At 48.2% G+C, this 18,921-nt stretch overlaps 1 protein-coding gene and 2 pseudogenes across 1 annotated transcript; 1 reads left to right on the forward strand and 2 right to left on the reverse strand.

Moving 5' to 3' along the window:
* Positions 1 to 627: 627 nt before the first annotated feature.
* Positions 628 to 3,021, forward strand: LOC149327986 (uncharacterized; annotated as a pseudogene).
* A 929-nt stretch (positions 3,022 to 3,950) lies between these two features.
* Positions 3,951 to 5,204, reverse strand: LOC149327987 (uncharacterized). The gene has a single exon (XM_089563391.1). The coding sequence runs from the start codon at positions 5,045 to 5,047 to the stop codon at positions 4,430 to 4,432; it is 618 nt and encodes a 205-aa protein (XP_089419517.1). The 5' UTR covers positions 5,048 to 5,204; the 3' UTR covers positions 3,951 to 4,429.
* Positions 5,205 to 14,161: 8,957 nt separating this feature from the next.
* On the reverse strand, positions 14,162 to 16,639 carry LOC149327988 (uncharacterized; annotated as a pseudogene).
* Positions 16,640 to 18,921: the final 2,282 nt, after the last annotated feature.

Raw genomic sequence — 18,921 nt, forward strand, 5'->3', positions numbered from 1 at the left:
GTAGCGGCACTGATGACCAACAAAAGCGACAGCAGGTAAGAGAATGATTTCATGGGTGTCTGGTAGGTTAGCTGCGATTTCGATTTGCGAGGTTTAGCATCGGCTACTCGGGCTTTTAAAGAGAACGCCGAAGTGGGCGGCTGTGGATGAATTTTGACTACCTGGGGCTTTTTGACGTGCATCTAAATCAGAGTGCGATGGATTGTTACATTTCTTCTCCATCACAATGTGGTCGCGGCGGCAGCCACGTAGTAACTTGTGTACCGCTGCCTGGTCAGTGCCCGTAACGTTGCTGTCGACGTCAAGCTCACGAGCCCTCTTAAACTCGCCCCATTTTTTCGACAGTTAGTTGCCGCCAGTCTACAGAATTTAAAAACGCAGTGTGTTGGTTTGCGCGCCTTTCTCATTGAAGAATATCTATGTTCAAAACGCTAACTTCTTAACCTTCTTTTCAGTGGTGGTCTTGCCTTCATTAGAGCACCGTGCTTTCGAAGCAAAAAGAAGAATGCCCCACCGTATTCTGTGTTGATTGCCTTGGACGACACAGCGCACATCGTAGGTGGGAGCTGCGACTGTCCGGCAGGAAAACTCGCCTGCAATCATTTTATAGCCGTTTTGCGCACGGTGATGTTGCTAAAAAGCAGAGGATTTACAGAGGCGCCTGACGAGCTCTCATGTACGGATCTGCCGCAGAAGTGGAGAAGACCGCGCGGTGACACTGTCAAAGGATGCTCACTGCAGTCCGTGGACTGGCGCAAGGTGAAAGAAGGCGGAGCCGTCACGCCTCGGATCGCGCTACCAAAGGAACGCCGCGTGCGCACTAGAAATCGTGAGCAGCAAGAGCAATCCAAGCGGCGTCTTGCGCTCGCCCTGCTAGCTGATGACCCCGATAATGACTTTGCGAGGGGCCTCCTACTAACTGACGAAGGGGATACAGAAGAGTCAAGGTTTAGGTCTGTGTCTGCTCTATCTCCGCAGAGCTACAAGCAGTCGCTTTTGCCGCACGGTTTCGCCGTTCTGATGTCTGGTGTGAAGCCTGCCGCCATCACTTTAGAGAAAAACATCCCTCCCCTCACCTTCTTCCGAGAATCTGCTCCATGGATTCCTGAAATACATCTCAAAGGGAACGTCATTGTGCAGGTCAGTGAGTGCTTTGAAAGAAAGGGAAGCTAGAGTAAGCAGGTTTTTTCCTGTTATCGATGACCTGCTTGGTTGTACTCAGAAGCGGCAGTTATTGTCAGAAAAACAAGGAGTATTTAAAATCTCATAGCTGCTTCTAGATCCCACTTTGTTATAATCTCACAAGAACTTAAAATACACATCTGTAATTTAACAATACTGCAGATTGGGCGAGTTGGTTAACATACATCTTGAAAAATTTAGCGCGACACACAAGGACACTCTTTCGTCTACTCTTTCTGTCCTTAAGTTTTTCAAGATGTACACATCTGTGTTGAAGAGTGGGTATAAACAAAAAGTCTATGGCTGTCGAGCTTGTGTAACAGCATTGAGGGACATCAGTGCTTAGTTAATGCATTTACTTCTGCCTGCATCTGTGATAATTCTGGTATTGCTTTACTGGTTCAAGTGCTCCGAATGGCTGCTTGTTTTTCTGAACGTGTGCTGCCTTGCTTTATAGTCCATGCAGCGGCAGCTACTATATTGCATCTCATTGAGAAAGGTGCTAATGAGGGCCTAGTTGATGCGTGCCTGCCGTGATGTATATACATCACAGCGGTGTGGCTTTTTGGTATGGTCATACAGATTTTGTGCATTTAGCTTGTGGATGGTCCATGTATGGTGCGTGCTTACCAAAGGAAAGAACTTGAGCTGGGGTAGTATAGAGCGAATTCTTGCGACTGAGGGCTTAACGGAGAGACAGTTAGATTGTACATGCTTGGCCCGTTTGTTCTGATCCTCCAAAGTCTGCTGAACAGCAGCAGAAAGGGCTGCTGATCTTGGACTCTTTGGTGTAACTGTACTCTAAGGAAAATTGTAGTAGCTACGAGCAGTCATACTCGACAAAGGTGGGCTTAAGGGTGTATGCTTTGTTGATTGTAGCATTGGGTGGTGCTGTTTGTATTGACCTGCTCCAGTGTGGCTGCTATGCTACTATGTGGTAATGCTAATGTGATAGAAGCAGGCAACATGGCTGCAAGTGTCGTGACGAAAGTTTTTTTTGGTTTTCATGGCCTTGGCTATTATAATGCAGGAAGTGCACGTGACACAGAAAGAAGCACAAGCACTGGAAAAGGACAGCAGACAGCAGGCCAGAAGTAGCTCTTGGCATAAAGGTCGAAAAGTTCGAATTACATCCTCCAAGTTTGGCCAAGTCCTCAACCGCAAGTCGCCATGGACAAGCAAGGGCCTACAGAATCTCACAGCTAGTAGAGACCTCTCTAGGGTTCCTGCAATCAAGTGAGTACTCTTTCAGTAGCGGTGCACACAACTCTGATAGTTTGCAAGCAAAGTGATATAGAAAATGAGTTTGTGAGCAATAAATTTTTATTTTAAACATTTTACCTTACTTTTTTTTCCACCTACGGGATCAAAACAGAAGCAATAGCTGCCCAGAGGTACGAGGATGTGCTCAAGAAGATGGGCCATGCTCCTGTCATAACTACGCGTGCACTCCTGGTGAACCCAGCATTCCCATGGCTGGGAGCTTCTCCAGACCGAATTGTCTACGATGCTGTGGAAGGGTCCCATGGCATCGTATAAATCAAATGCCCCTACAGCTTACGTGGCCTCACAGCAGATGATCTGACAACAGCAGAATTCTGCAGCACTGTTCTTAACGGATTGCCACACTTGAAAGAGGATCACGACTATTACCGCCAGATTCTGGGGCAGATGGGCGTTTCAGAGCTATCTTGGGGCGATTTTGTTGTGTATGGAGAAGAGTTTATCCTGATATAGAGAATAAGATTTCAGGAGAGTGTATGGGACAGTACAAAAAGGGTCCTAGATCAGTTTTATTTTAATACTCTGCTGCAATATCTATCTGAGATTACGATATAAGCTCACTGCCACTAACACAAGGCTATTTATATGCCATCTATTCCCATGAACAACTAATCCTGGCCTGTTGAGAAATGCGGGAGAAATCACGTTTCGTTTGGTTTATTCAGGTTTAGCGTCCCAAAGCGACTAAGGCTATGAGGGACGCTGTAGTGAAGGGCTCCGGAAATTGCGACCACCTGGGTTCTTTAGCGTGCACTGACATCGCAAGCTACACACGGGCCTCTAGAATTTCGCCTTCATCACCCCAAGATAGCTCTGAAACACCCATCTGCCCCAGCCAAGCACCGTAACCATGGAGAAATCACGCTAAGAAAACTAGCCATGCTCTTATGCAATACCTTTTTTAATTTTTATGGTATTTATTTTTGGAAGCAGATGTTTTAAGAAACGCATGCAAGTTCTACGACGGGTACCCGAAAGAAACCGGACTTATTTTTGTTTGAAATTATTTATCCACATTTTAAGCACATACCTTCAATCTCCTTCAATGTATTCCCCACTTGCAATGATACGCTTGTCGAATCTTTCATTCCATTTTTCAAAACATTGTTTAAATTCATCTTTTGTGATGCTTTACAGTGCCTCCGTCGTTTTTTTCTTCACCTCAGAAACATCAGCGAAACGCTTTCCAGTCACCTAGTTTTTCATTCTAGGAAACAAAGAAAGTAGCACGGGGCAATGTCGGGAGAGTATGAGGGTTGAGGAATAGGCGTCATGCCACTTTTGGTCCAAAATTGTCGTAGAGACAGGGCTGTGTGAGCAGGGGCATTGCCTTGATGGAAAAACCAGTCACCCGACCGCCACAAATCTGGCCGCATCCACCGCACACTGTTGCCCAATCTTTTCAAAACATCCAAGTAGACAGCCTGGCTAACTTTTTGACCCTGCGGAACAAATTCTCAATGGACGACTCCTCTCACGTCGAAAAAACCAATCAGCATTGTTTTGAGGTTTGGTTTCACCTGACGAGCTTTCTTGAGGCGAGGTGAATTTGATGTTTTCCATTGGCATGCTTGTTGCTTTGATTCAGGATTCGATTCAGCAACACTTGAGTTTTCCCCATAGCATCGTCCTTGTACGTCTTTCTTAATATTTCAAGAGTTTCCATTCAACTTTTTCTGAGCAAAAATCAGAATTTCACCGGCGCACGCTGTTCACGAAAATCAGCCATTGCAAAAACGACATTCACACAAAACAGTCGTCACTCTAAAACTCTGCCTAAACTAGTCTGACCTCCTTCAACGACGGCACTCGGCTTACTGACTCTGGAATGTTCGTTGTATGCGCTCCTAGTGGCAAAACGCGGTACCACAGAAGCTTTGGCGACCAAAAAATTTAGTCCGGCTTCTTTTGGCTACCCCCCCGTAAATGAATCCTGCAGAAGCAGCATTTATTAAAAGTTCCATCACTCGTTGTCTTTCAGTAGGGGAGGCTGAAAGTTCGTCAGAATGGCACACACTGTCCACATTTGGTTCACCAAAGGCACCAGGGAGATAGGAACAAGGCGGTCGAATATGTGGTAGCCTTTGATTCTCTTTATCTTCCTCTCCACATGTATCCTGATGGAAGCAATCTCCTGTGTCTCTTTCGCTTCATTCGCAGTGAACTGTCCTCTCATTAAGAATGGAGGAATGTTCAGTTGCACTTTCTTTTTTTTCAAGAGCTCTTCTATCTTGAAGCCTTTGTCAGCCATGACTGAGTCTGCTGTTTCAAAGGGAAGTTCTAGAAATCCACTCTTGATGACGCAGTCTTTATCCGACGTGCAGCCCGTAAAAAGTTCGGACACAAACGTCAGTGCTCCACTAGGTGCAATTCCTATTAGTACCTTAAGTGTGTGTGTCGACTTATAGAAAGAATAAACCTGTGACTGTGTAACAAAAGATGTAGGTACTTCACATCTTATTTCAGTGGCATCTAAAATAACGCGCGTTGAGGGGTATTTTTCTTCGAATGCAGGTGGCATGGTCGCATCTACAGCTCGTCGTGACAACCAAAGAGAAAGCTCTGTAAGCTGTAAATACATGTAATCTATCCATGTTGAAAAGATCCTTGAAACTGTGCTCTCTGAAATGTGGAACAAATGGGCAAGGTGCCGGTGAAAAAGACCCACCCTAAGCTTCACTAGCACAAGGAAAAGCTGATTCTCTATGCTTATTTTGTGTCGTCATCCAGTGTTTGCTGTGGTTCTGAGACCAGTACTGGTACTATCACTGCGCGAGATGTTCTCACCAGTTTCACCTACATCTAGGAACTCCAAGAGGGTAAGAAAACGGGAATAGTCAGGAAGACCAGTATAAAACTGCATGTCCTCTGTGCTATCTTTAAATCTTTCAACATCAAATGCAAGAGTTCCTTCCGCTTTCTCTACATTTTTTTGTGCCAGGATTAGCTCACTACGGAGCACATTTAGTTCACTGTCTTTGGATTTTAGCTGTAGCTTTAAATACTCTAATTCTTTCTTGCTTTCCAGTTCTTTTGCCTTGCTGACAGCTAGTTGTTGTTCTAACTGTGCAATAGCTTCTCCGCAAGAGCAAACAGTGTTTGTGTGTACATTCGAAGGGAATTTTTGCTGGACGCCTTCATTTTCAGTACTTGAGACCTCTCTGCCTTCTGTATTTCTTGGGCTATTGATAATTTTGGCACAGTTTTCATCTCCTGGGCTGTCATCATTGGATGCCTGCTTGCTATGCTCGGAAGCAGGGATATCTTCATCCGTTAGGTTCCCGTGATCAACATTCAGAGGCATATGCTGTACTGTCTGAGGTGACGTGTCCATCGCACATCGTTTCCTCTTTGATGGTGCCACACTCTGAAAAGGGACCCTTGGAGCTGGTGGCTTCCTTGGAGGCTTGGTATTTTTGAATGGAAACACTGATGGCACAGCAAAGTCGTGCAAGTGCCGTTGTCCGTTTGGAACATTTGCAACATAGTCACTCTCGGGAAAATGAAGAGAGCAGACCTTTGTTGCATTCGACACTTTAAAAAGTGCACCTTCGTCACGCCTAATGGCCACGATCCATTTTTGGTATAGGTCTAGTTTCCTCGGAAATCTGTGGTATGAGACCTGAAAATAAATTTCCACATTTACACTGTGCACTGTTGTGACTTGCAGCTGCACGCTGCCCATGCATGCCATTTTAAACAACTGCTATTTTAAGTAAGCCTTCATGCCATCTTGCATATACCCGCCAACGATTTGGCTGCCAGCCAGCTAATGCACTGTATTTTTCAGCATGCTGACATAGGGTACCATATGTCAAGCTTTCCATATCCCTGGCCATAATCCAGCAACGCACTACTACTGCCGAAACCTCTCTTAACCTCTGCCTTAGCAGTCTTGTATCTCTTGCCGAATCATACGAACTGTGCCTTGAAATGCAGTCCTTGTAGACTTCTTGCTACGCTGGTTGACGCTGTTATTTATAAAAAAAAAAGTTACGATAAATATGAACGAGATTCATCAACTTTTCTCGCACACCTACCTAGAGTCCTATTTCGGGTAGCTCGCAATCAGCACGTCGCCGTCGTCGGGCTATCCACGCTTGGTGCCAACGAAAAACACGGCGAGGCGCCTGTGGGAGCGGGATAACACATAATTTACGTGCACTGCCCCAGCCGCGGCGCTCCGTTTCGATAGGGCCAGCCGCGGTGGCTCAGCGGCTGGGGCGCTCGGCTACTGAAGAACAGTACGCGCCCGTATGCTGTGCGATGCCGGCGGACTTTAAAAGGGCCGAAAGTGGGCTGCATCACTAATCTGGTGCTCTCGGCGTCTCTCAACGGTTTACCTCATAGCCTGAGTTGTTTTGGGACGTTAAACTCGAAAAGTCACGCCTTGCACACACGCGCGTACTGAAGGCATGCACACTACAGAAGCGCAATGCAGAAAGCACTTACTTTTCGTCCCAGCTTGTCGAAACCGCCATACTGCGTGCACAGTGGTACGCAGCAGTTAACTGGCATGACTTTAGGGAGTTCAGTGCAGCCAGGTAGTGAAAAATAACCACTGAAGTAAGGCAGCCAGAAGCGGAGAAGCGTCGCGCGGGCGCACGGACACACGGACGTACCACGGCGAGCACGGAGCACCTTTCCTGCACAATGGCGGCTGCAACGAAGTTCGTGTGCATGCATACAGATGGCGCTGCTCCAAACCGTGTTTTTCAACTCGTCTACAGTGTGCATTGTGTCATTCGCGCGTACTCTCATTCCGCCTTCATTATGGACACAAGTGCCCAACCAGTATAGATGTTATTGTGTAAATAGATTACTTGTACATTCATCCTACCCCCTCCCCCTATCCTTTCTAAATGTTCTCTTGCCTCTTTCATTTAATTCCACCCGTTTCGCTGCAATCCCTTTATTTCTGCGCTGCCCCCGCTCAGGTGCTTCCCGTCGCGACTGCCGATTGCGGGGCTAGCAAAAAGATTTTCCTTCCTTTTTTGAAATAAAAACACTACTACTTTCGCTTCGTCTCACCTGGCCTATAAGAGAAGGTATGTGATAAATTGCTTTACTTCTTTTGATTTAGAGTGATGATTCTGCAGCTTCTAGGAGGAGAACCGGTTTGTTGAAAGCAATAGTTGCCGTCCTGACTGCCAGATGGCGCCACTAAACCGTTTATCGCAAAGCCCCTCAATGAAACAAAAGTAGCGAAAAGCTTTGAACTTTCCGACACTCCTCCTCTCCTGGCGCGCCGCCGGAGAATCGAGCGCCCCATTGGCCCAGGCGCCGTAGTCACGTGTTAGCGCGCGCTTTTTGGCTCCTCAGCAGACGCAGGCGCCATTGCCGGGGCTGGGAGTCGCGCTTCGTTTTCTTTCTGTGCAACAGTTTTGGCGAGAAGCGTTTTTTTTTTTCATCTTTGACGGCGTCTACGTGTTGAGGCGATGCCGAGCTTCTTTTGCGCGTATAGATGCAACAACCGAGGTGGCAGTGGCAAAAGATTTTTTGTAATTCCTTCCAGAAAAAAGCAACGCGGCACGCCGAAAGGTTTGGCAGCACAGGATCGGCCGGGCAAACTTCGATAATGTTGTGGATCCGCGTCTTTATGAGATAAGTGATCGTTTTTCAGTTGTCAGTCGTGTTTTTTCGGATGATTTGGTGCGAAGCGCCAGTGGCTGCAGTCTTTCTTCGCACAAAATGCCGTTTGGCATGATTTTAAATAGACTTGTTCGCTAGCGGGTACGAAAGCCGTGCTGAAGTGCAGGTTTAATGTTGCTTGGCGTATCGGCTTGGTTTCAGTCGGGCTCGTTCGCATGTTGTTTGAGCCCCGCCCTTTACGTTGCTCGCTATGCACGTCCAGGCTTGATGTTGCGCGCATTGCTTGCCGTATTTGTATTGCTGCAGCTGGACTCCTGGGCTCACGAACTCAATACTAAAGGGGCGGTACTCGCTGTTTGAGCCTACTCTGCTCATGCTGTTCGCGGTGCAGGTCTAGCTTTCATGTTGAACGCATCGCTAGACGTATTTGTTTTGTTACAGTTGCACTCCTTCGCTCACGAACTCGACACCAAAGGTGTGGTACTTGCTGTTGAAGCTCCTGCTGCTCATGCTGCTTGCGATTAAAGTCTAGCTTTCATGTTGCGCGCACTGCTGAACGTATTTTTCAAGCAGGGTTCTAAACCGAAATCGGGCGTTATAGGCACATTAACGCACCTGTCGCTTGAATACTCGATATCTGCGTGGATAATACTTGATAATGCAAGCAAGGACCTCTGTAAAACATAGTTTCAGACATTTTGGGTTGAGGCCGTCGTCGCTGCCGCGAATTCCTGCGAAAATCACGCTGCGTGGAGCTATGTAACGTGGATACGTGGTGTCAAATGAATCACCAACGCCGGGGCGCGCGCAATGATCCAGACCATTTCCAAAGTTTGACATTGGAAAAGCTCCTCATGGCTTTTAATGCGGAGTGGTGACTTTTTTTACACTTATCTATTCTTTTTTCAGTTATGAAAGGTCACGCTCTATATTTTTTTTTCGTGCCTTGTATCTCCCACGCCACAATCTCAGTGCGGCCGAATCGGAGGCAGAAAATGCAACAAAAATCATGTGGGCGTGCAGTCCGCTGCGCGCCAAAGCGCGAGCGACGAGAAAGCCACTCGTAGAGCGATGGTAGTCACCCTAGTGCCGCGAACTCTCTCGCGCGCGCCACTTCCAACGTGTGCTCCGCAGTCAAAGCGATCGAAGAACAAGAAGTTTCTATAAAGCAATCCAACGTTGGTCTGGGCAGTTATTACAGTAACTGATTTTTCAATCTCTCATTTCGTGATGTCATTTTGAGCGAGGCCAAGTCACAAAACGCAACACAAAGTTCGTTTGGGCGCGCGGTCTGCCGGGCGCCAAATGGCGACGGTTGGGAGCGTCTGCTAGCTGCTCCCGGCCTAGGTGCCGCCACCGTCGGCGCCCGGGAGAAGCCGAGAGAAGGAGCGCCGGCATAGGAGGAGGAGGGAGGAGATGTCGCTACTTTTAGTTTATTTAGGGGCTTTAGTTTATCGTTAAGTCTCTCCTAGCATACGCTTAACTAAATGTGCGAATGCGCCTGCGTTTAGCCTACGTAAGCATGCATACGCTTAATGCCCGTAGGGCGTGCTATTTTGTAACTATATCTGTGTACGCTGCGAGCTGCGACGTGGTGTGGACAAGCGAGAAACAGCAACGGCGCGGTGGTTCCGCCTCGCCAAGTTGTCAACAGTTGAGAACAGGTCCTAGTTTTCCCGGCGAGCGAATACTCTTCGCTCTTGCCGGCTTTTTGGGCAAGTGTGAACACGACTCAAGAGTCCCCTGCAAATAATTTTACTCTCCTTTTCGCGGACACCAGCCACGCTTAGAGAACCACAATCGCAAGGCGCCAGACAGCATGCTCTAATGCGTTAGGTGGGGCTTGTTTTAACTAAAATAGCGAAGTTTAGAATTTGGTGCCTTCAAAACCAAAGCAAAAATTTCATGGGACACTTTGACTGTCTAAAGTGCGTATAGGCGATGCCATTTCCGTCACCACATTGACTGCATCTGTGGAAGTGATGACGTCACACATAATTAATGAATAATTATTAAGTAATGACAAATTACTAATTAAACGCTCATTACTGATTAGGGACAATACTAATTAGGTGGTAATCAATGACGCTTAATCTTGGCCTTTAGGAGTGGAACGCGACAGTGTGTTGTAGCGCTGCCATGGTACACCACCACTCGTTCGGTGCAATGGCTTGCCCTTTGAACGCAACGCTTTTTGAGGAAAGGAAATGGCGCAGTAATTCTCTGTAATCTCGGCGGACACTCTAACCACACCGTACAGGAAGGTAGTGGGAGTGAAAGAAGAAAGAGAAAGAGGGGCCGTAATGGAGAAAATGAAAATTGTGTTTCAGGAAAGGAAATTATGCAGTAACTGTCTCCCATATCTCGGTGGACATCCGTCATCCGTTTGCGGAGGACGGGAAGAAGTGGGAGTGAAAGAAGAAAAAGAAAGGGGGGCCGTAATGAAGAAATTGAAAATTGTATTTGACGAAACCAAATAACGCAGAGACTGTCTCGCATATCTCGGTGGACACCCGTAATCCTTTTGTAGAGGAAGGGAGGAAGTGGGAGTGAAAGAAAAAAGAGAAAGAGGTGCCGTAATGAAGAAAATGAAAATTGTATTTGAGGAAAGGAAATTACGCAGTAACTGTCTCGCATATCTCGGTGGACACCCGTCATCTGTTTGTAGAGGAAGGGAGGAAGTGGGAGTGAAAGAATAAAGAGAAAGAGGGGCCGTAATGAAGAAAACGAATTTGAGGAAAGCAAATTACGGAGGAGGTCTCGCCGCTGAGCGGAGAAGAGGCCACAGTTGGCACGATTCCAGAGCGCGGACGGACACCGCGAGCATGACACACTACAGGCTTTCGCCTTAATAATAGGTTTGGTTTAAGGGGTTTAACGTCCCAAAGCGACTCCGGCTGTGAGGACGTCGTAGTGGAGGGTTCCGGAGAATTACGACCACCTGGCGCTCTTTAACGTTTGCTGACATCGCATAGTAAACGGGCCTCTCGCATTTCGTCTCCATTGAAATGCGACTGCCGCTGCCGGGATCGAACCCGCGTCTTTCGGGTCGGCTGTCGAGCGCCATAACCACTGGGCCACTGTGGCGTATGGACAAACACTGCGCCGTGAAAACTTCCACAGCTTTTAGCTTGAGGGAAAGCTGGCCACCCTGCACTTCGTCCTACGCAAGGACACCTTAGGCATGTCAGCAGGACGTAGCTTCGGATTGACATGCGATGGCTTGTTGACTGTTCTAGAGATTGAAATTTTTCGCTGCCCAGTTTCAGCTTCGATGGTGTTGTGTACGCATTACGGTGGTGCAGTTACGCAGCTACGCACGGACTCTATTTGAGACTCGAAGTGAGCTGAGCCCCAGTGGCGTAGCCAGAAATAGTTTTCGTGTTGTGTTATACGCCGTCGATAAAAAAAAATAAAAACAAAAAGAACCTGCGCTCAAACATTGTCTTGGTCATTTTTCTGCTTTAATAAAGCCGAAGTGTTAGCTGTTTCGTTTACCGTGATATTTGCATAAAAATACGAGTGCGCACAGGACTCTCAGGACTTGATTCGTAAAGAACCTTTATTCTCGCACACACACACACAAAAAGCACTCGTACGAATAATCGCCGCTATAAACAATAATTTTCACATAATACACAGCAACACAACAGCTTCTGCTCTACAAGAAAGTCAGCCAATGCGAACGAATGGCATTTTTCAGAGCTTCTACCCCATGCGTGTGAACCTGCGCCCGGCCACAGAGTCACATTTGATCTTCGCGATACTTTATGATCACTTCATGACAATGCAAGCGATGAAAAAGTAGTCTGACATGAAAAGGCATGTTTAATTGGGTGAACTGGGCCTACAGTTAAAGGAGTGCCATGCATCGTGGGATGGGGAAGAAGAGTGATTTTTTTCTGCAACAAAGTCCGCTTCCTATTAGAGTCTTGAATATGTACATCATTCTTTTCGGGAATAAACAACAGAGAATGCAAGTGCATTACAACATTCCTGAATAATTACTGGAACAAATAAATAATGGCCACTGATTGGCATTGAACCCGGAACCGTCGGGCGAGGAAAAAGAACTCGATTAAAATATTGTCACGGCAATGCATGATACTCCTGTGAGTTCCTCTACAAGGCGAACATTACTTAAAATCGCCCGTTCACCTCCGCGCCCGTAAAATCGTCCGGGGTTAGGGGGGGGGGGGGGGGACATGCAGCGAGCGCTCAGAAAATTTGGGGTGGGGGGGGGGTGTTCTCGGCACTGACCCCCCCCCCCTCCTGCTCCAGGGTGGGGGGGGGCGCACCCAGCGAGCTCTCAGAAATCTTCGGGGGTGTTCTGACACCGACCCCCCCCCCCCCCCCCCCCTTTCCAGCTACGCCCCTGCTGAGCACAGTTCCTGGTGTTGGTCTTGAAGTCCATCTGCACCATCGCTTGGCGCCATTTACTCTTCAAAATGGCTTTGTCCAGTAGTAAGTTGTGCACTGAAAGCTGAAAGAAGGCAAAAATGCCTTTTGTGAATTTGTAGCTCAATAGTCTGCCACTGTGACCGCACTGCACATTTTTCGTAGGAATCTCGGAGACGTTTCTCTTCTGAAGCACGAAATACTTCGACAAGTGCCACTTATGTTAACCGTTTCGTCGACGAGTGCGTTTGATTTATTTCGAAGTCTGGCAGCGGTCGCGAATTGCATGCAGAAGCGACTTACAGTTCGTTACTTCATTCCACGACCCACTGTATATTGGGCGACCTGCGCATCATTCCAAGCTCTACGAGAACGCGTGGCCGAAGAAATTCCTCGTGACCACTGAGTAGGGACCGAGTGAGCCGGTAGATACCGTCAGTACTTGTGCCCAGAGCAGCGTTTGACGCGCTCCGGTCGTGCCTGGAAGCGTGCGTCACCGACGATGCAGTTGCGTGGACGCACGCAGTTGGACGCACGCTTGAGCGGCTGCGGCGGCCCTAAAAGAGGCGCAGACATTCGCCATGGAAGGAAGAAAAGAAGACCCAGACGTGGTAGCGAGCCAGTTGGCTCAAAAGCAGCGAGCCTATGAAAAGTGCAAGGCTAGACAAGCGGCTGAAACACCAGAAGCACGAGAGGCACGCCTTGCTAAACGGCGGCAAAACGACGCTGAATTGCGGCGCTTGGCTGCGTCATCTGCATCACGTCACCCATTGAGCCCACTACACAATGGGGGGCAACTATAGACCTTATCTATCAGAGACAGGGTGTGCCTTCTGTATACTGCGTAGCAGCCACAAGCACAGCTGCTTGCTACTACTCTGATCACCGGGTCATCTTTATGGCTATACAGAAAGTGCCAGGCATTGTGTCCATTGTAGAACAACAAATAAACAGATTTGAATAGCCTTGTATAACGTTTGTAAAAGCTTTGTATGCCTGAGACAACACGTTTTGGAAAAGCTAGAAAGCTATACCCAAATTGTAACCCTATGTACGAAACCTTAAGCTAAACAACGAGCATCGCCACGAAGCTTTTCGCTTCGAGATATCCAGGCTTAACACTTTAGCTAAGCCTCAACCCAGCTTTTTTTTCATCGCATCTCCACTGGTTTCAGTTGGCGTGCGGTAGCAATAGTATCCAATTTGGAGCACATTGACAGTCTTCCTTCCCCGCTCCCGCGCACGTTCTTCAGTCCAATGTGTTGAGTGTTTGACATCTACGTAGACAGGTTATCCAATGCAATTAAGTATTGGGCTTCGGCGGCTCGGCTGCGGTTCTTTTCAACCTTTGTTTCTCATCGAGCGCGTAAGAAGCTTGGAACACATTAACTCTAGCGATGAGTCTCTCAAAGGGTGGCAATGTTAACATTTTTGCATGCAATACTCGTGGGATATTTTCTCAATGAGCTAAGTTTGGAGTATTTTGTTCGTGCTGTTTTAAAAAACAATTACGAAAGCATCTGCTCAAAAAACGCCAGTCGTGCTTTACTTTGCCATCATAGAGTAATGACCGCTATACTTTCATTACTTCGCGAGAGCAGGGTTTTTTGTTTAATAATTTTCTTTTCGCATTGCGCTCAGTCATCTGAAATTGGTGAGAAACGGCCGCATGAATTTTTGACACATGAGCTCACCAAGCTTCATTCTATGGGCCAGACTGAAACAGTGAATTCTTCGTAGTTGACGGGGGCACCACAGCCGCAAACATTTTTAGTGGCTGCGGTCTTTTCACAAGCTCTGCAGCCAGGCTGCGTTCTCTAGGAATCCCACGAAACTAAAAGTGGGGAAGGAGAGCCCCCCTCTGTAGCTGCCAGTTATAACGGCGGTCGCTGTTGAGACAGAAGGTGGTGCACGCAGCTTCTCAATGCTGTCCTCAACAGCAATCAATGTCAGCGTGCTTGACTTGAGTCTCTGTTTGGGAGGGACTGAAAAAATAAATGAGGGATGGAGTGAGAAAATGCAATGACAACGCTGAAGTATCCGAGTGCTGTTGCAATATATCCACCACAATTATACATGTTGAATACAGTCAAGTCATTAATGAGTTTGTTTAATTACTTAATGGGGCCTGCTACAGAACCCTTAAAGTTGGAACGAGCCAGGATTTATTAATTAAGCAAAAAAAGTTACACGGAACTTCTTTTCCATCAACTGCCTCCCAGAGCATGCACTTTCAGGAACTCTAACAAAACGTCCTCATTTACACACACGCAATTCCTTACAGCTGATTTCTGATCTGCATTGATTAGGATACAGTGCATACTTGGGTAGCGCTCCAATGCAGCTAGGTAAGGGAGCAGAAGCTTTCGGAGGTCCTTCCTTGGAGTGGCCTCACATTCTGTTTCAAGAAACAGACTTGATGCTGGCCCTAAAGTGCTCAGCACACTTCCAACGTTGCCACTGTCTGAGGAGTGAATTATTCCAGTGACCAGAATTTTTTGCAGAGCTGACAAAGCTCTGTATGCACCAGTTTGGTCATTTCTTCCATTTAGCTGCCTAATGGTGGAAAACAAGGGCTCCGCATCATCGCTCAAAAACTTCCCTGTTAGAACAAAATGGATGCGTAACTGCAAAAGATGCTTTGTGCAGAGAGCATTGGACATAGTAGTCACATTCTGTGCGTCGTATGTCTCCGCCGTGAGGAATTCCAGCTTGCGACTGGCGCTCTCCTTCCATGAAGCAAAGTACTCCAGGCACTCTTGTTCCAGCCACGAAAGCCTACAAAGTAAAGAACAAACAGTGCCTGATCACATCTCTTGGGCCGCCGCGGTGGCTCAGTGGCTATGGTGATCGGCTGCTGGCCCGAAACACGCGGGTTTGATCCCGGCCGCGGCGGCTGAATTTCTTTGGAGGAGAAATTCGAGGCCCGTGTACTGTGCGATGTCAGTGCACGTTAGAGAACCCCAGGTGGTCTAAATTTCCGGAGCGCTCCACTACGGCGTCTCTCACAGCCTTAGTCGCTTTGGGACGTTAAACCCCATCAACCAACCAACCAACATCTCTTGGGAAAATGCAGCAGAGGTTTCAGTGCGATATATGTATAAAAAGTCCAACAAATAATAAGCATTACTTTTCTCTGCTTTTTCACACGCTAGTGCAAGAAGACTTTCACCACAATGCACAGAAGCGGAGATGAGATTTAAAAGATTGTTTAGCACCTTATCGACCACTGCATACCTGTCATCCTCTGGACTTTAAAACGGCATCCTGCAGGCGTCCCTGCTCACTATATGGAATGTGGTGCTCTTAATGCCGTGCAGGGAAACCATTTGTGTACCATCTTCATGAATTTTACAGTGGGTAGGCAATCATGAAATCAAGGAGCGCCAAGGTGACGCCAACGCTCCTGAATGAATCTAAGGACTGACGTGACCTTCGAGAAAGAAAAAAACACTGTGGGCATCTGTAATGTCTCTGGACGAAGGCTTAACCACAAATTACTTTTGCACACATTTCAGTGGCACAAGTGATTTATATCTTTCTTAAGAGTGTGGCACCTAATTATTAGGTGTGGAGCCGTATAATCTTCACAAAAACAATAAATTGTTCAATGCACACTTTACCTGTGGTTACTAACATTAATTTTCTCAAAATTGCTAGGCACCACATTTTTTTTTTGTAAGGTGTCTACCAGCCTGAAAGCACCTTGCCGCTCTTGTGTCTCGTAGATCAACCTACAAAGAAGTGAATTCTTAGCAAAACGCAAGAAATGTTCAAAAACAATAAGTTGTTGTGTGTAACGTTAAATAATCTGGCAGGACCAGTTTACGCTTTTTTCCGAAAATTTTTTTTGTGCCCAGAAACTGTGACCTGATGTTCTTCAGGATACGGCAGAAGTCAACGGACAAGTACAGCTGCCAACTCTAATCAAGAGTGTGCCTAGAAGAGATGCTAAAATAGCAGTTAGGTTTCAAGCAGAATTTTGTCTTTTTATGCACATTGAGCAGGACACAAATACAATAGAGGATGTATTCACATTAACACGTCTATTACATCGGATGTTAAATAATTACACCCACGTAATCACAGGTTGAATAGGGCCATCTGACAAACATGAAAGAATTTTGCAGTTGGCTTGAGGGTTGTTCCCAACAACGACACCCACGACACCACTTCTGTGCATCCGCTTCAACGTCCGAAGTTTTCACAGATGTTCCTGCTGCTGTTGCTGCACCAGCTGCTGTCCGTCCCGCTGCCCGTACCGGGCGATCTGTGCTTCGACGGTTGGCACTCCGACACTACATCCTGCACTGAAGCGTCATCAAGCAATTGCAGCTTTTCACCCGGCCACCTACCTGCCAATCTACCGCCAATTTTGGACTCGTCCTGGCTTGTCGTCAGGCAACTGGCGACGGTATCAGCTGACCACCCTCTTCATAAGCGCAGTCTTCCCGCAGACACCTTGGGCCACGACACCACTTTTGTGCATCCGCTTCAACGTCCAATGTTTTCACAGATGTTCCTGCTGCTGTTGCTGCACCAGCTGCTGTCCGTCCCGCTGCCCGTACCGGGCGATCTGTGCTTCGACGGTTGGCACTCCGACACTACATCCTGCACTGAAGCGTCATCAAGCAATTGCAGCTTTTCAACAGGCCACCTACCTGCCAACCTACCGCCAATTTTGGACTCGTCCTGGCTTGTCGTCAGGCAACTGGCGACGGTATCAGCTGACCACCCTCTTCATAAGCGCAGTCTTCCCGCACACACCTTGGGCCACGACACCACTTTTGTGCATCCGCTTCAATGTCCAATGTTTTCACAGATGTTCCTGCTGCTGTTGCTGCACCAGCTGCTGTCCGTCCCGCTGCCCGTACCGGGCGATCTGTGCTTCGACGGTTGGCACTCCGACACTACATCCTGCACTGAAGCGTCATCAAGCAATTGCAGCTTTTCAACAGGCCACCTACCTGCCAACCTACCGCCAATTTTGGACTCGTCCTGGCTTGTCGTCAGGCAACTGGCGACGGTATCAGCTGACCACCCTCTTCATAAGCGCAGTCTTCCCGCAGACACCTTGGGCCACGACACCACTTTTGTGCATCCGCTTCAACGTCCAATGTTTTCACAGATGTTCCTGCTGCTGTTGCTGCACCAGTTGCTGTCCGTCCCGCTGCCCGTACCGGGCGATCTGTGCTTCGACGGTTGGCACTCCGACACTACATCCTGCACTGAAGCGTCATCAAGTAATTGCAGCTTTTCAACAGGCCACCTACCTGCCAACCTACCGCCAATTTTGGACTCGTCCTGGCTTGTCGTCAGGCAACTGGCGACAGTATCAGCTGACCACCCTCTTCATAAGCGCAGTCTTCCCGCACACACCTTGGGCCACGACACCACTTTTGTGCATCCGCTTCAACGTCCAATGTTTTCACAGATGTTCCTGCTGCTGTTGCTGCACCAGCTGCTGTCCGTCCCGCTGCCCGTACCGCGCGATCTGTGCTTCGACGATTGGCACTCCGACACTACATCCTGCACTGAAGCGTCATCAAGCAATTGCAGCTTTTCAACAGGCCACCTACCTGCCAACCTACCGCCAATTTTGGACTCGTCCTGGCTTGTCGTCAGGCAACTGGCGACGGTATCAGCTGACCACCCTCTTCATAAGCGCAGTCTTCCCGCACACACCTTGGGCCACGACACCACTTTTGTGCATCCGCTTCAACGTCCAATGTTTTCACAGATGTTCCTGCTGCTGTTGCTGCACCAGCTGCTGTCCGTCCCGCTGCCCGTACCGGGCGATCTGTGCTTCGACGGTTGGCACTCCGACACTACATCCTGCACTGAAGCGTCATCAAACAATTGCAGCTTTTCAACAGGCCACCTACCTGCCAACCTACCGCCAATTTTGGACTCGTCCTGGCTTGTCGTCAGGCAACTGGCGACGGTATCAGCTGACCACCCTCTTCATAAGCGCAGTCTTCCCGCAGACACCTTGGGCCACGACACCACTTTTGTGCATCCGCTTCAACGTCCAATGTTTTCACAGATGTTCCTGCTGCTGTTGCTGCACCAGCTGCTGTCCGTCCCGCTGCCCGTACCGGGCGATCTGTGCTTCGACGGTTGGCACTCCGACACTACATCCTGCACTGAAGCGTCATCAAGTAATTGCAGCTTTTCAACAGGCCACCTACCTGCCAACCTACCGCCAATTTTGGACTCGTCCTGGCTTGTCGTCAGGCAACTGGCGACGGTATCAGCTGACCACCCTCTTCATAAGCGCAGTCTTCCCGCACACACCTTGGGCCACGACACCACTTTTGTGCATCCGCTTCAACGTCCAATGTTTTCACAGATGTTCCTGCTGCTGTTGCTGCACCAGCTGCTGTCCGTCCCGCTGCCCGTACCGCGCGATCTGTGCTTCGACGGTTGGCACTCCGACACTACATCCTGCACTGAAGCGTCATC

Source organism: Amblyomma mixtum, chromosome 10, assembly GCF_055824585.1.
Source record: "Amblyomma mixtum isolate Tamu chromosome 10, ASM5582458v1, whole genome shotgun sequence".
Classification (NCBI taxonomy): Eukaryota; Metazoa; Arthropoda; class Arachnida; order Ixodida; family Ixodidae; genus Amblyomma; species Amblyomma mixtum.

Excerpts from the sequence above, each read along its gene's own strand:
- LOC149327987 (XM_089563391.1), bottom strand. The coding sequence starts at position 5,047 with ATGTATTTACAGCTTACAGAGCTTTCTCTTTGGTTGTCACGACGAGCT.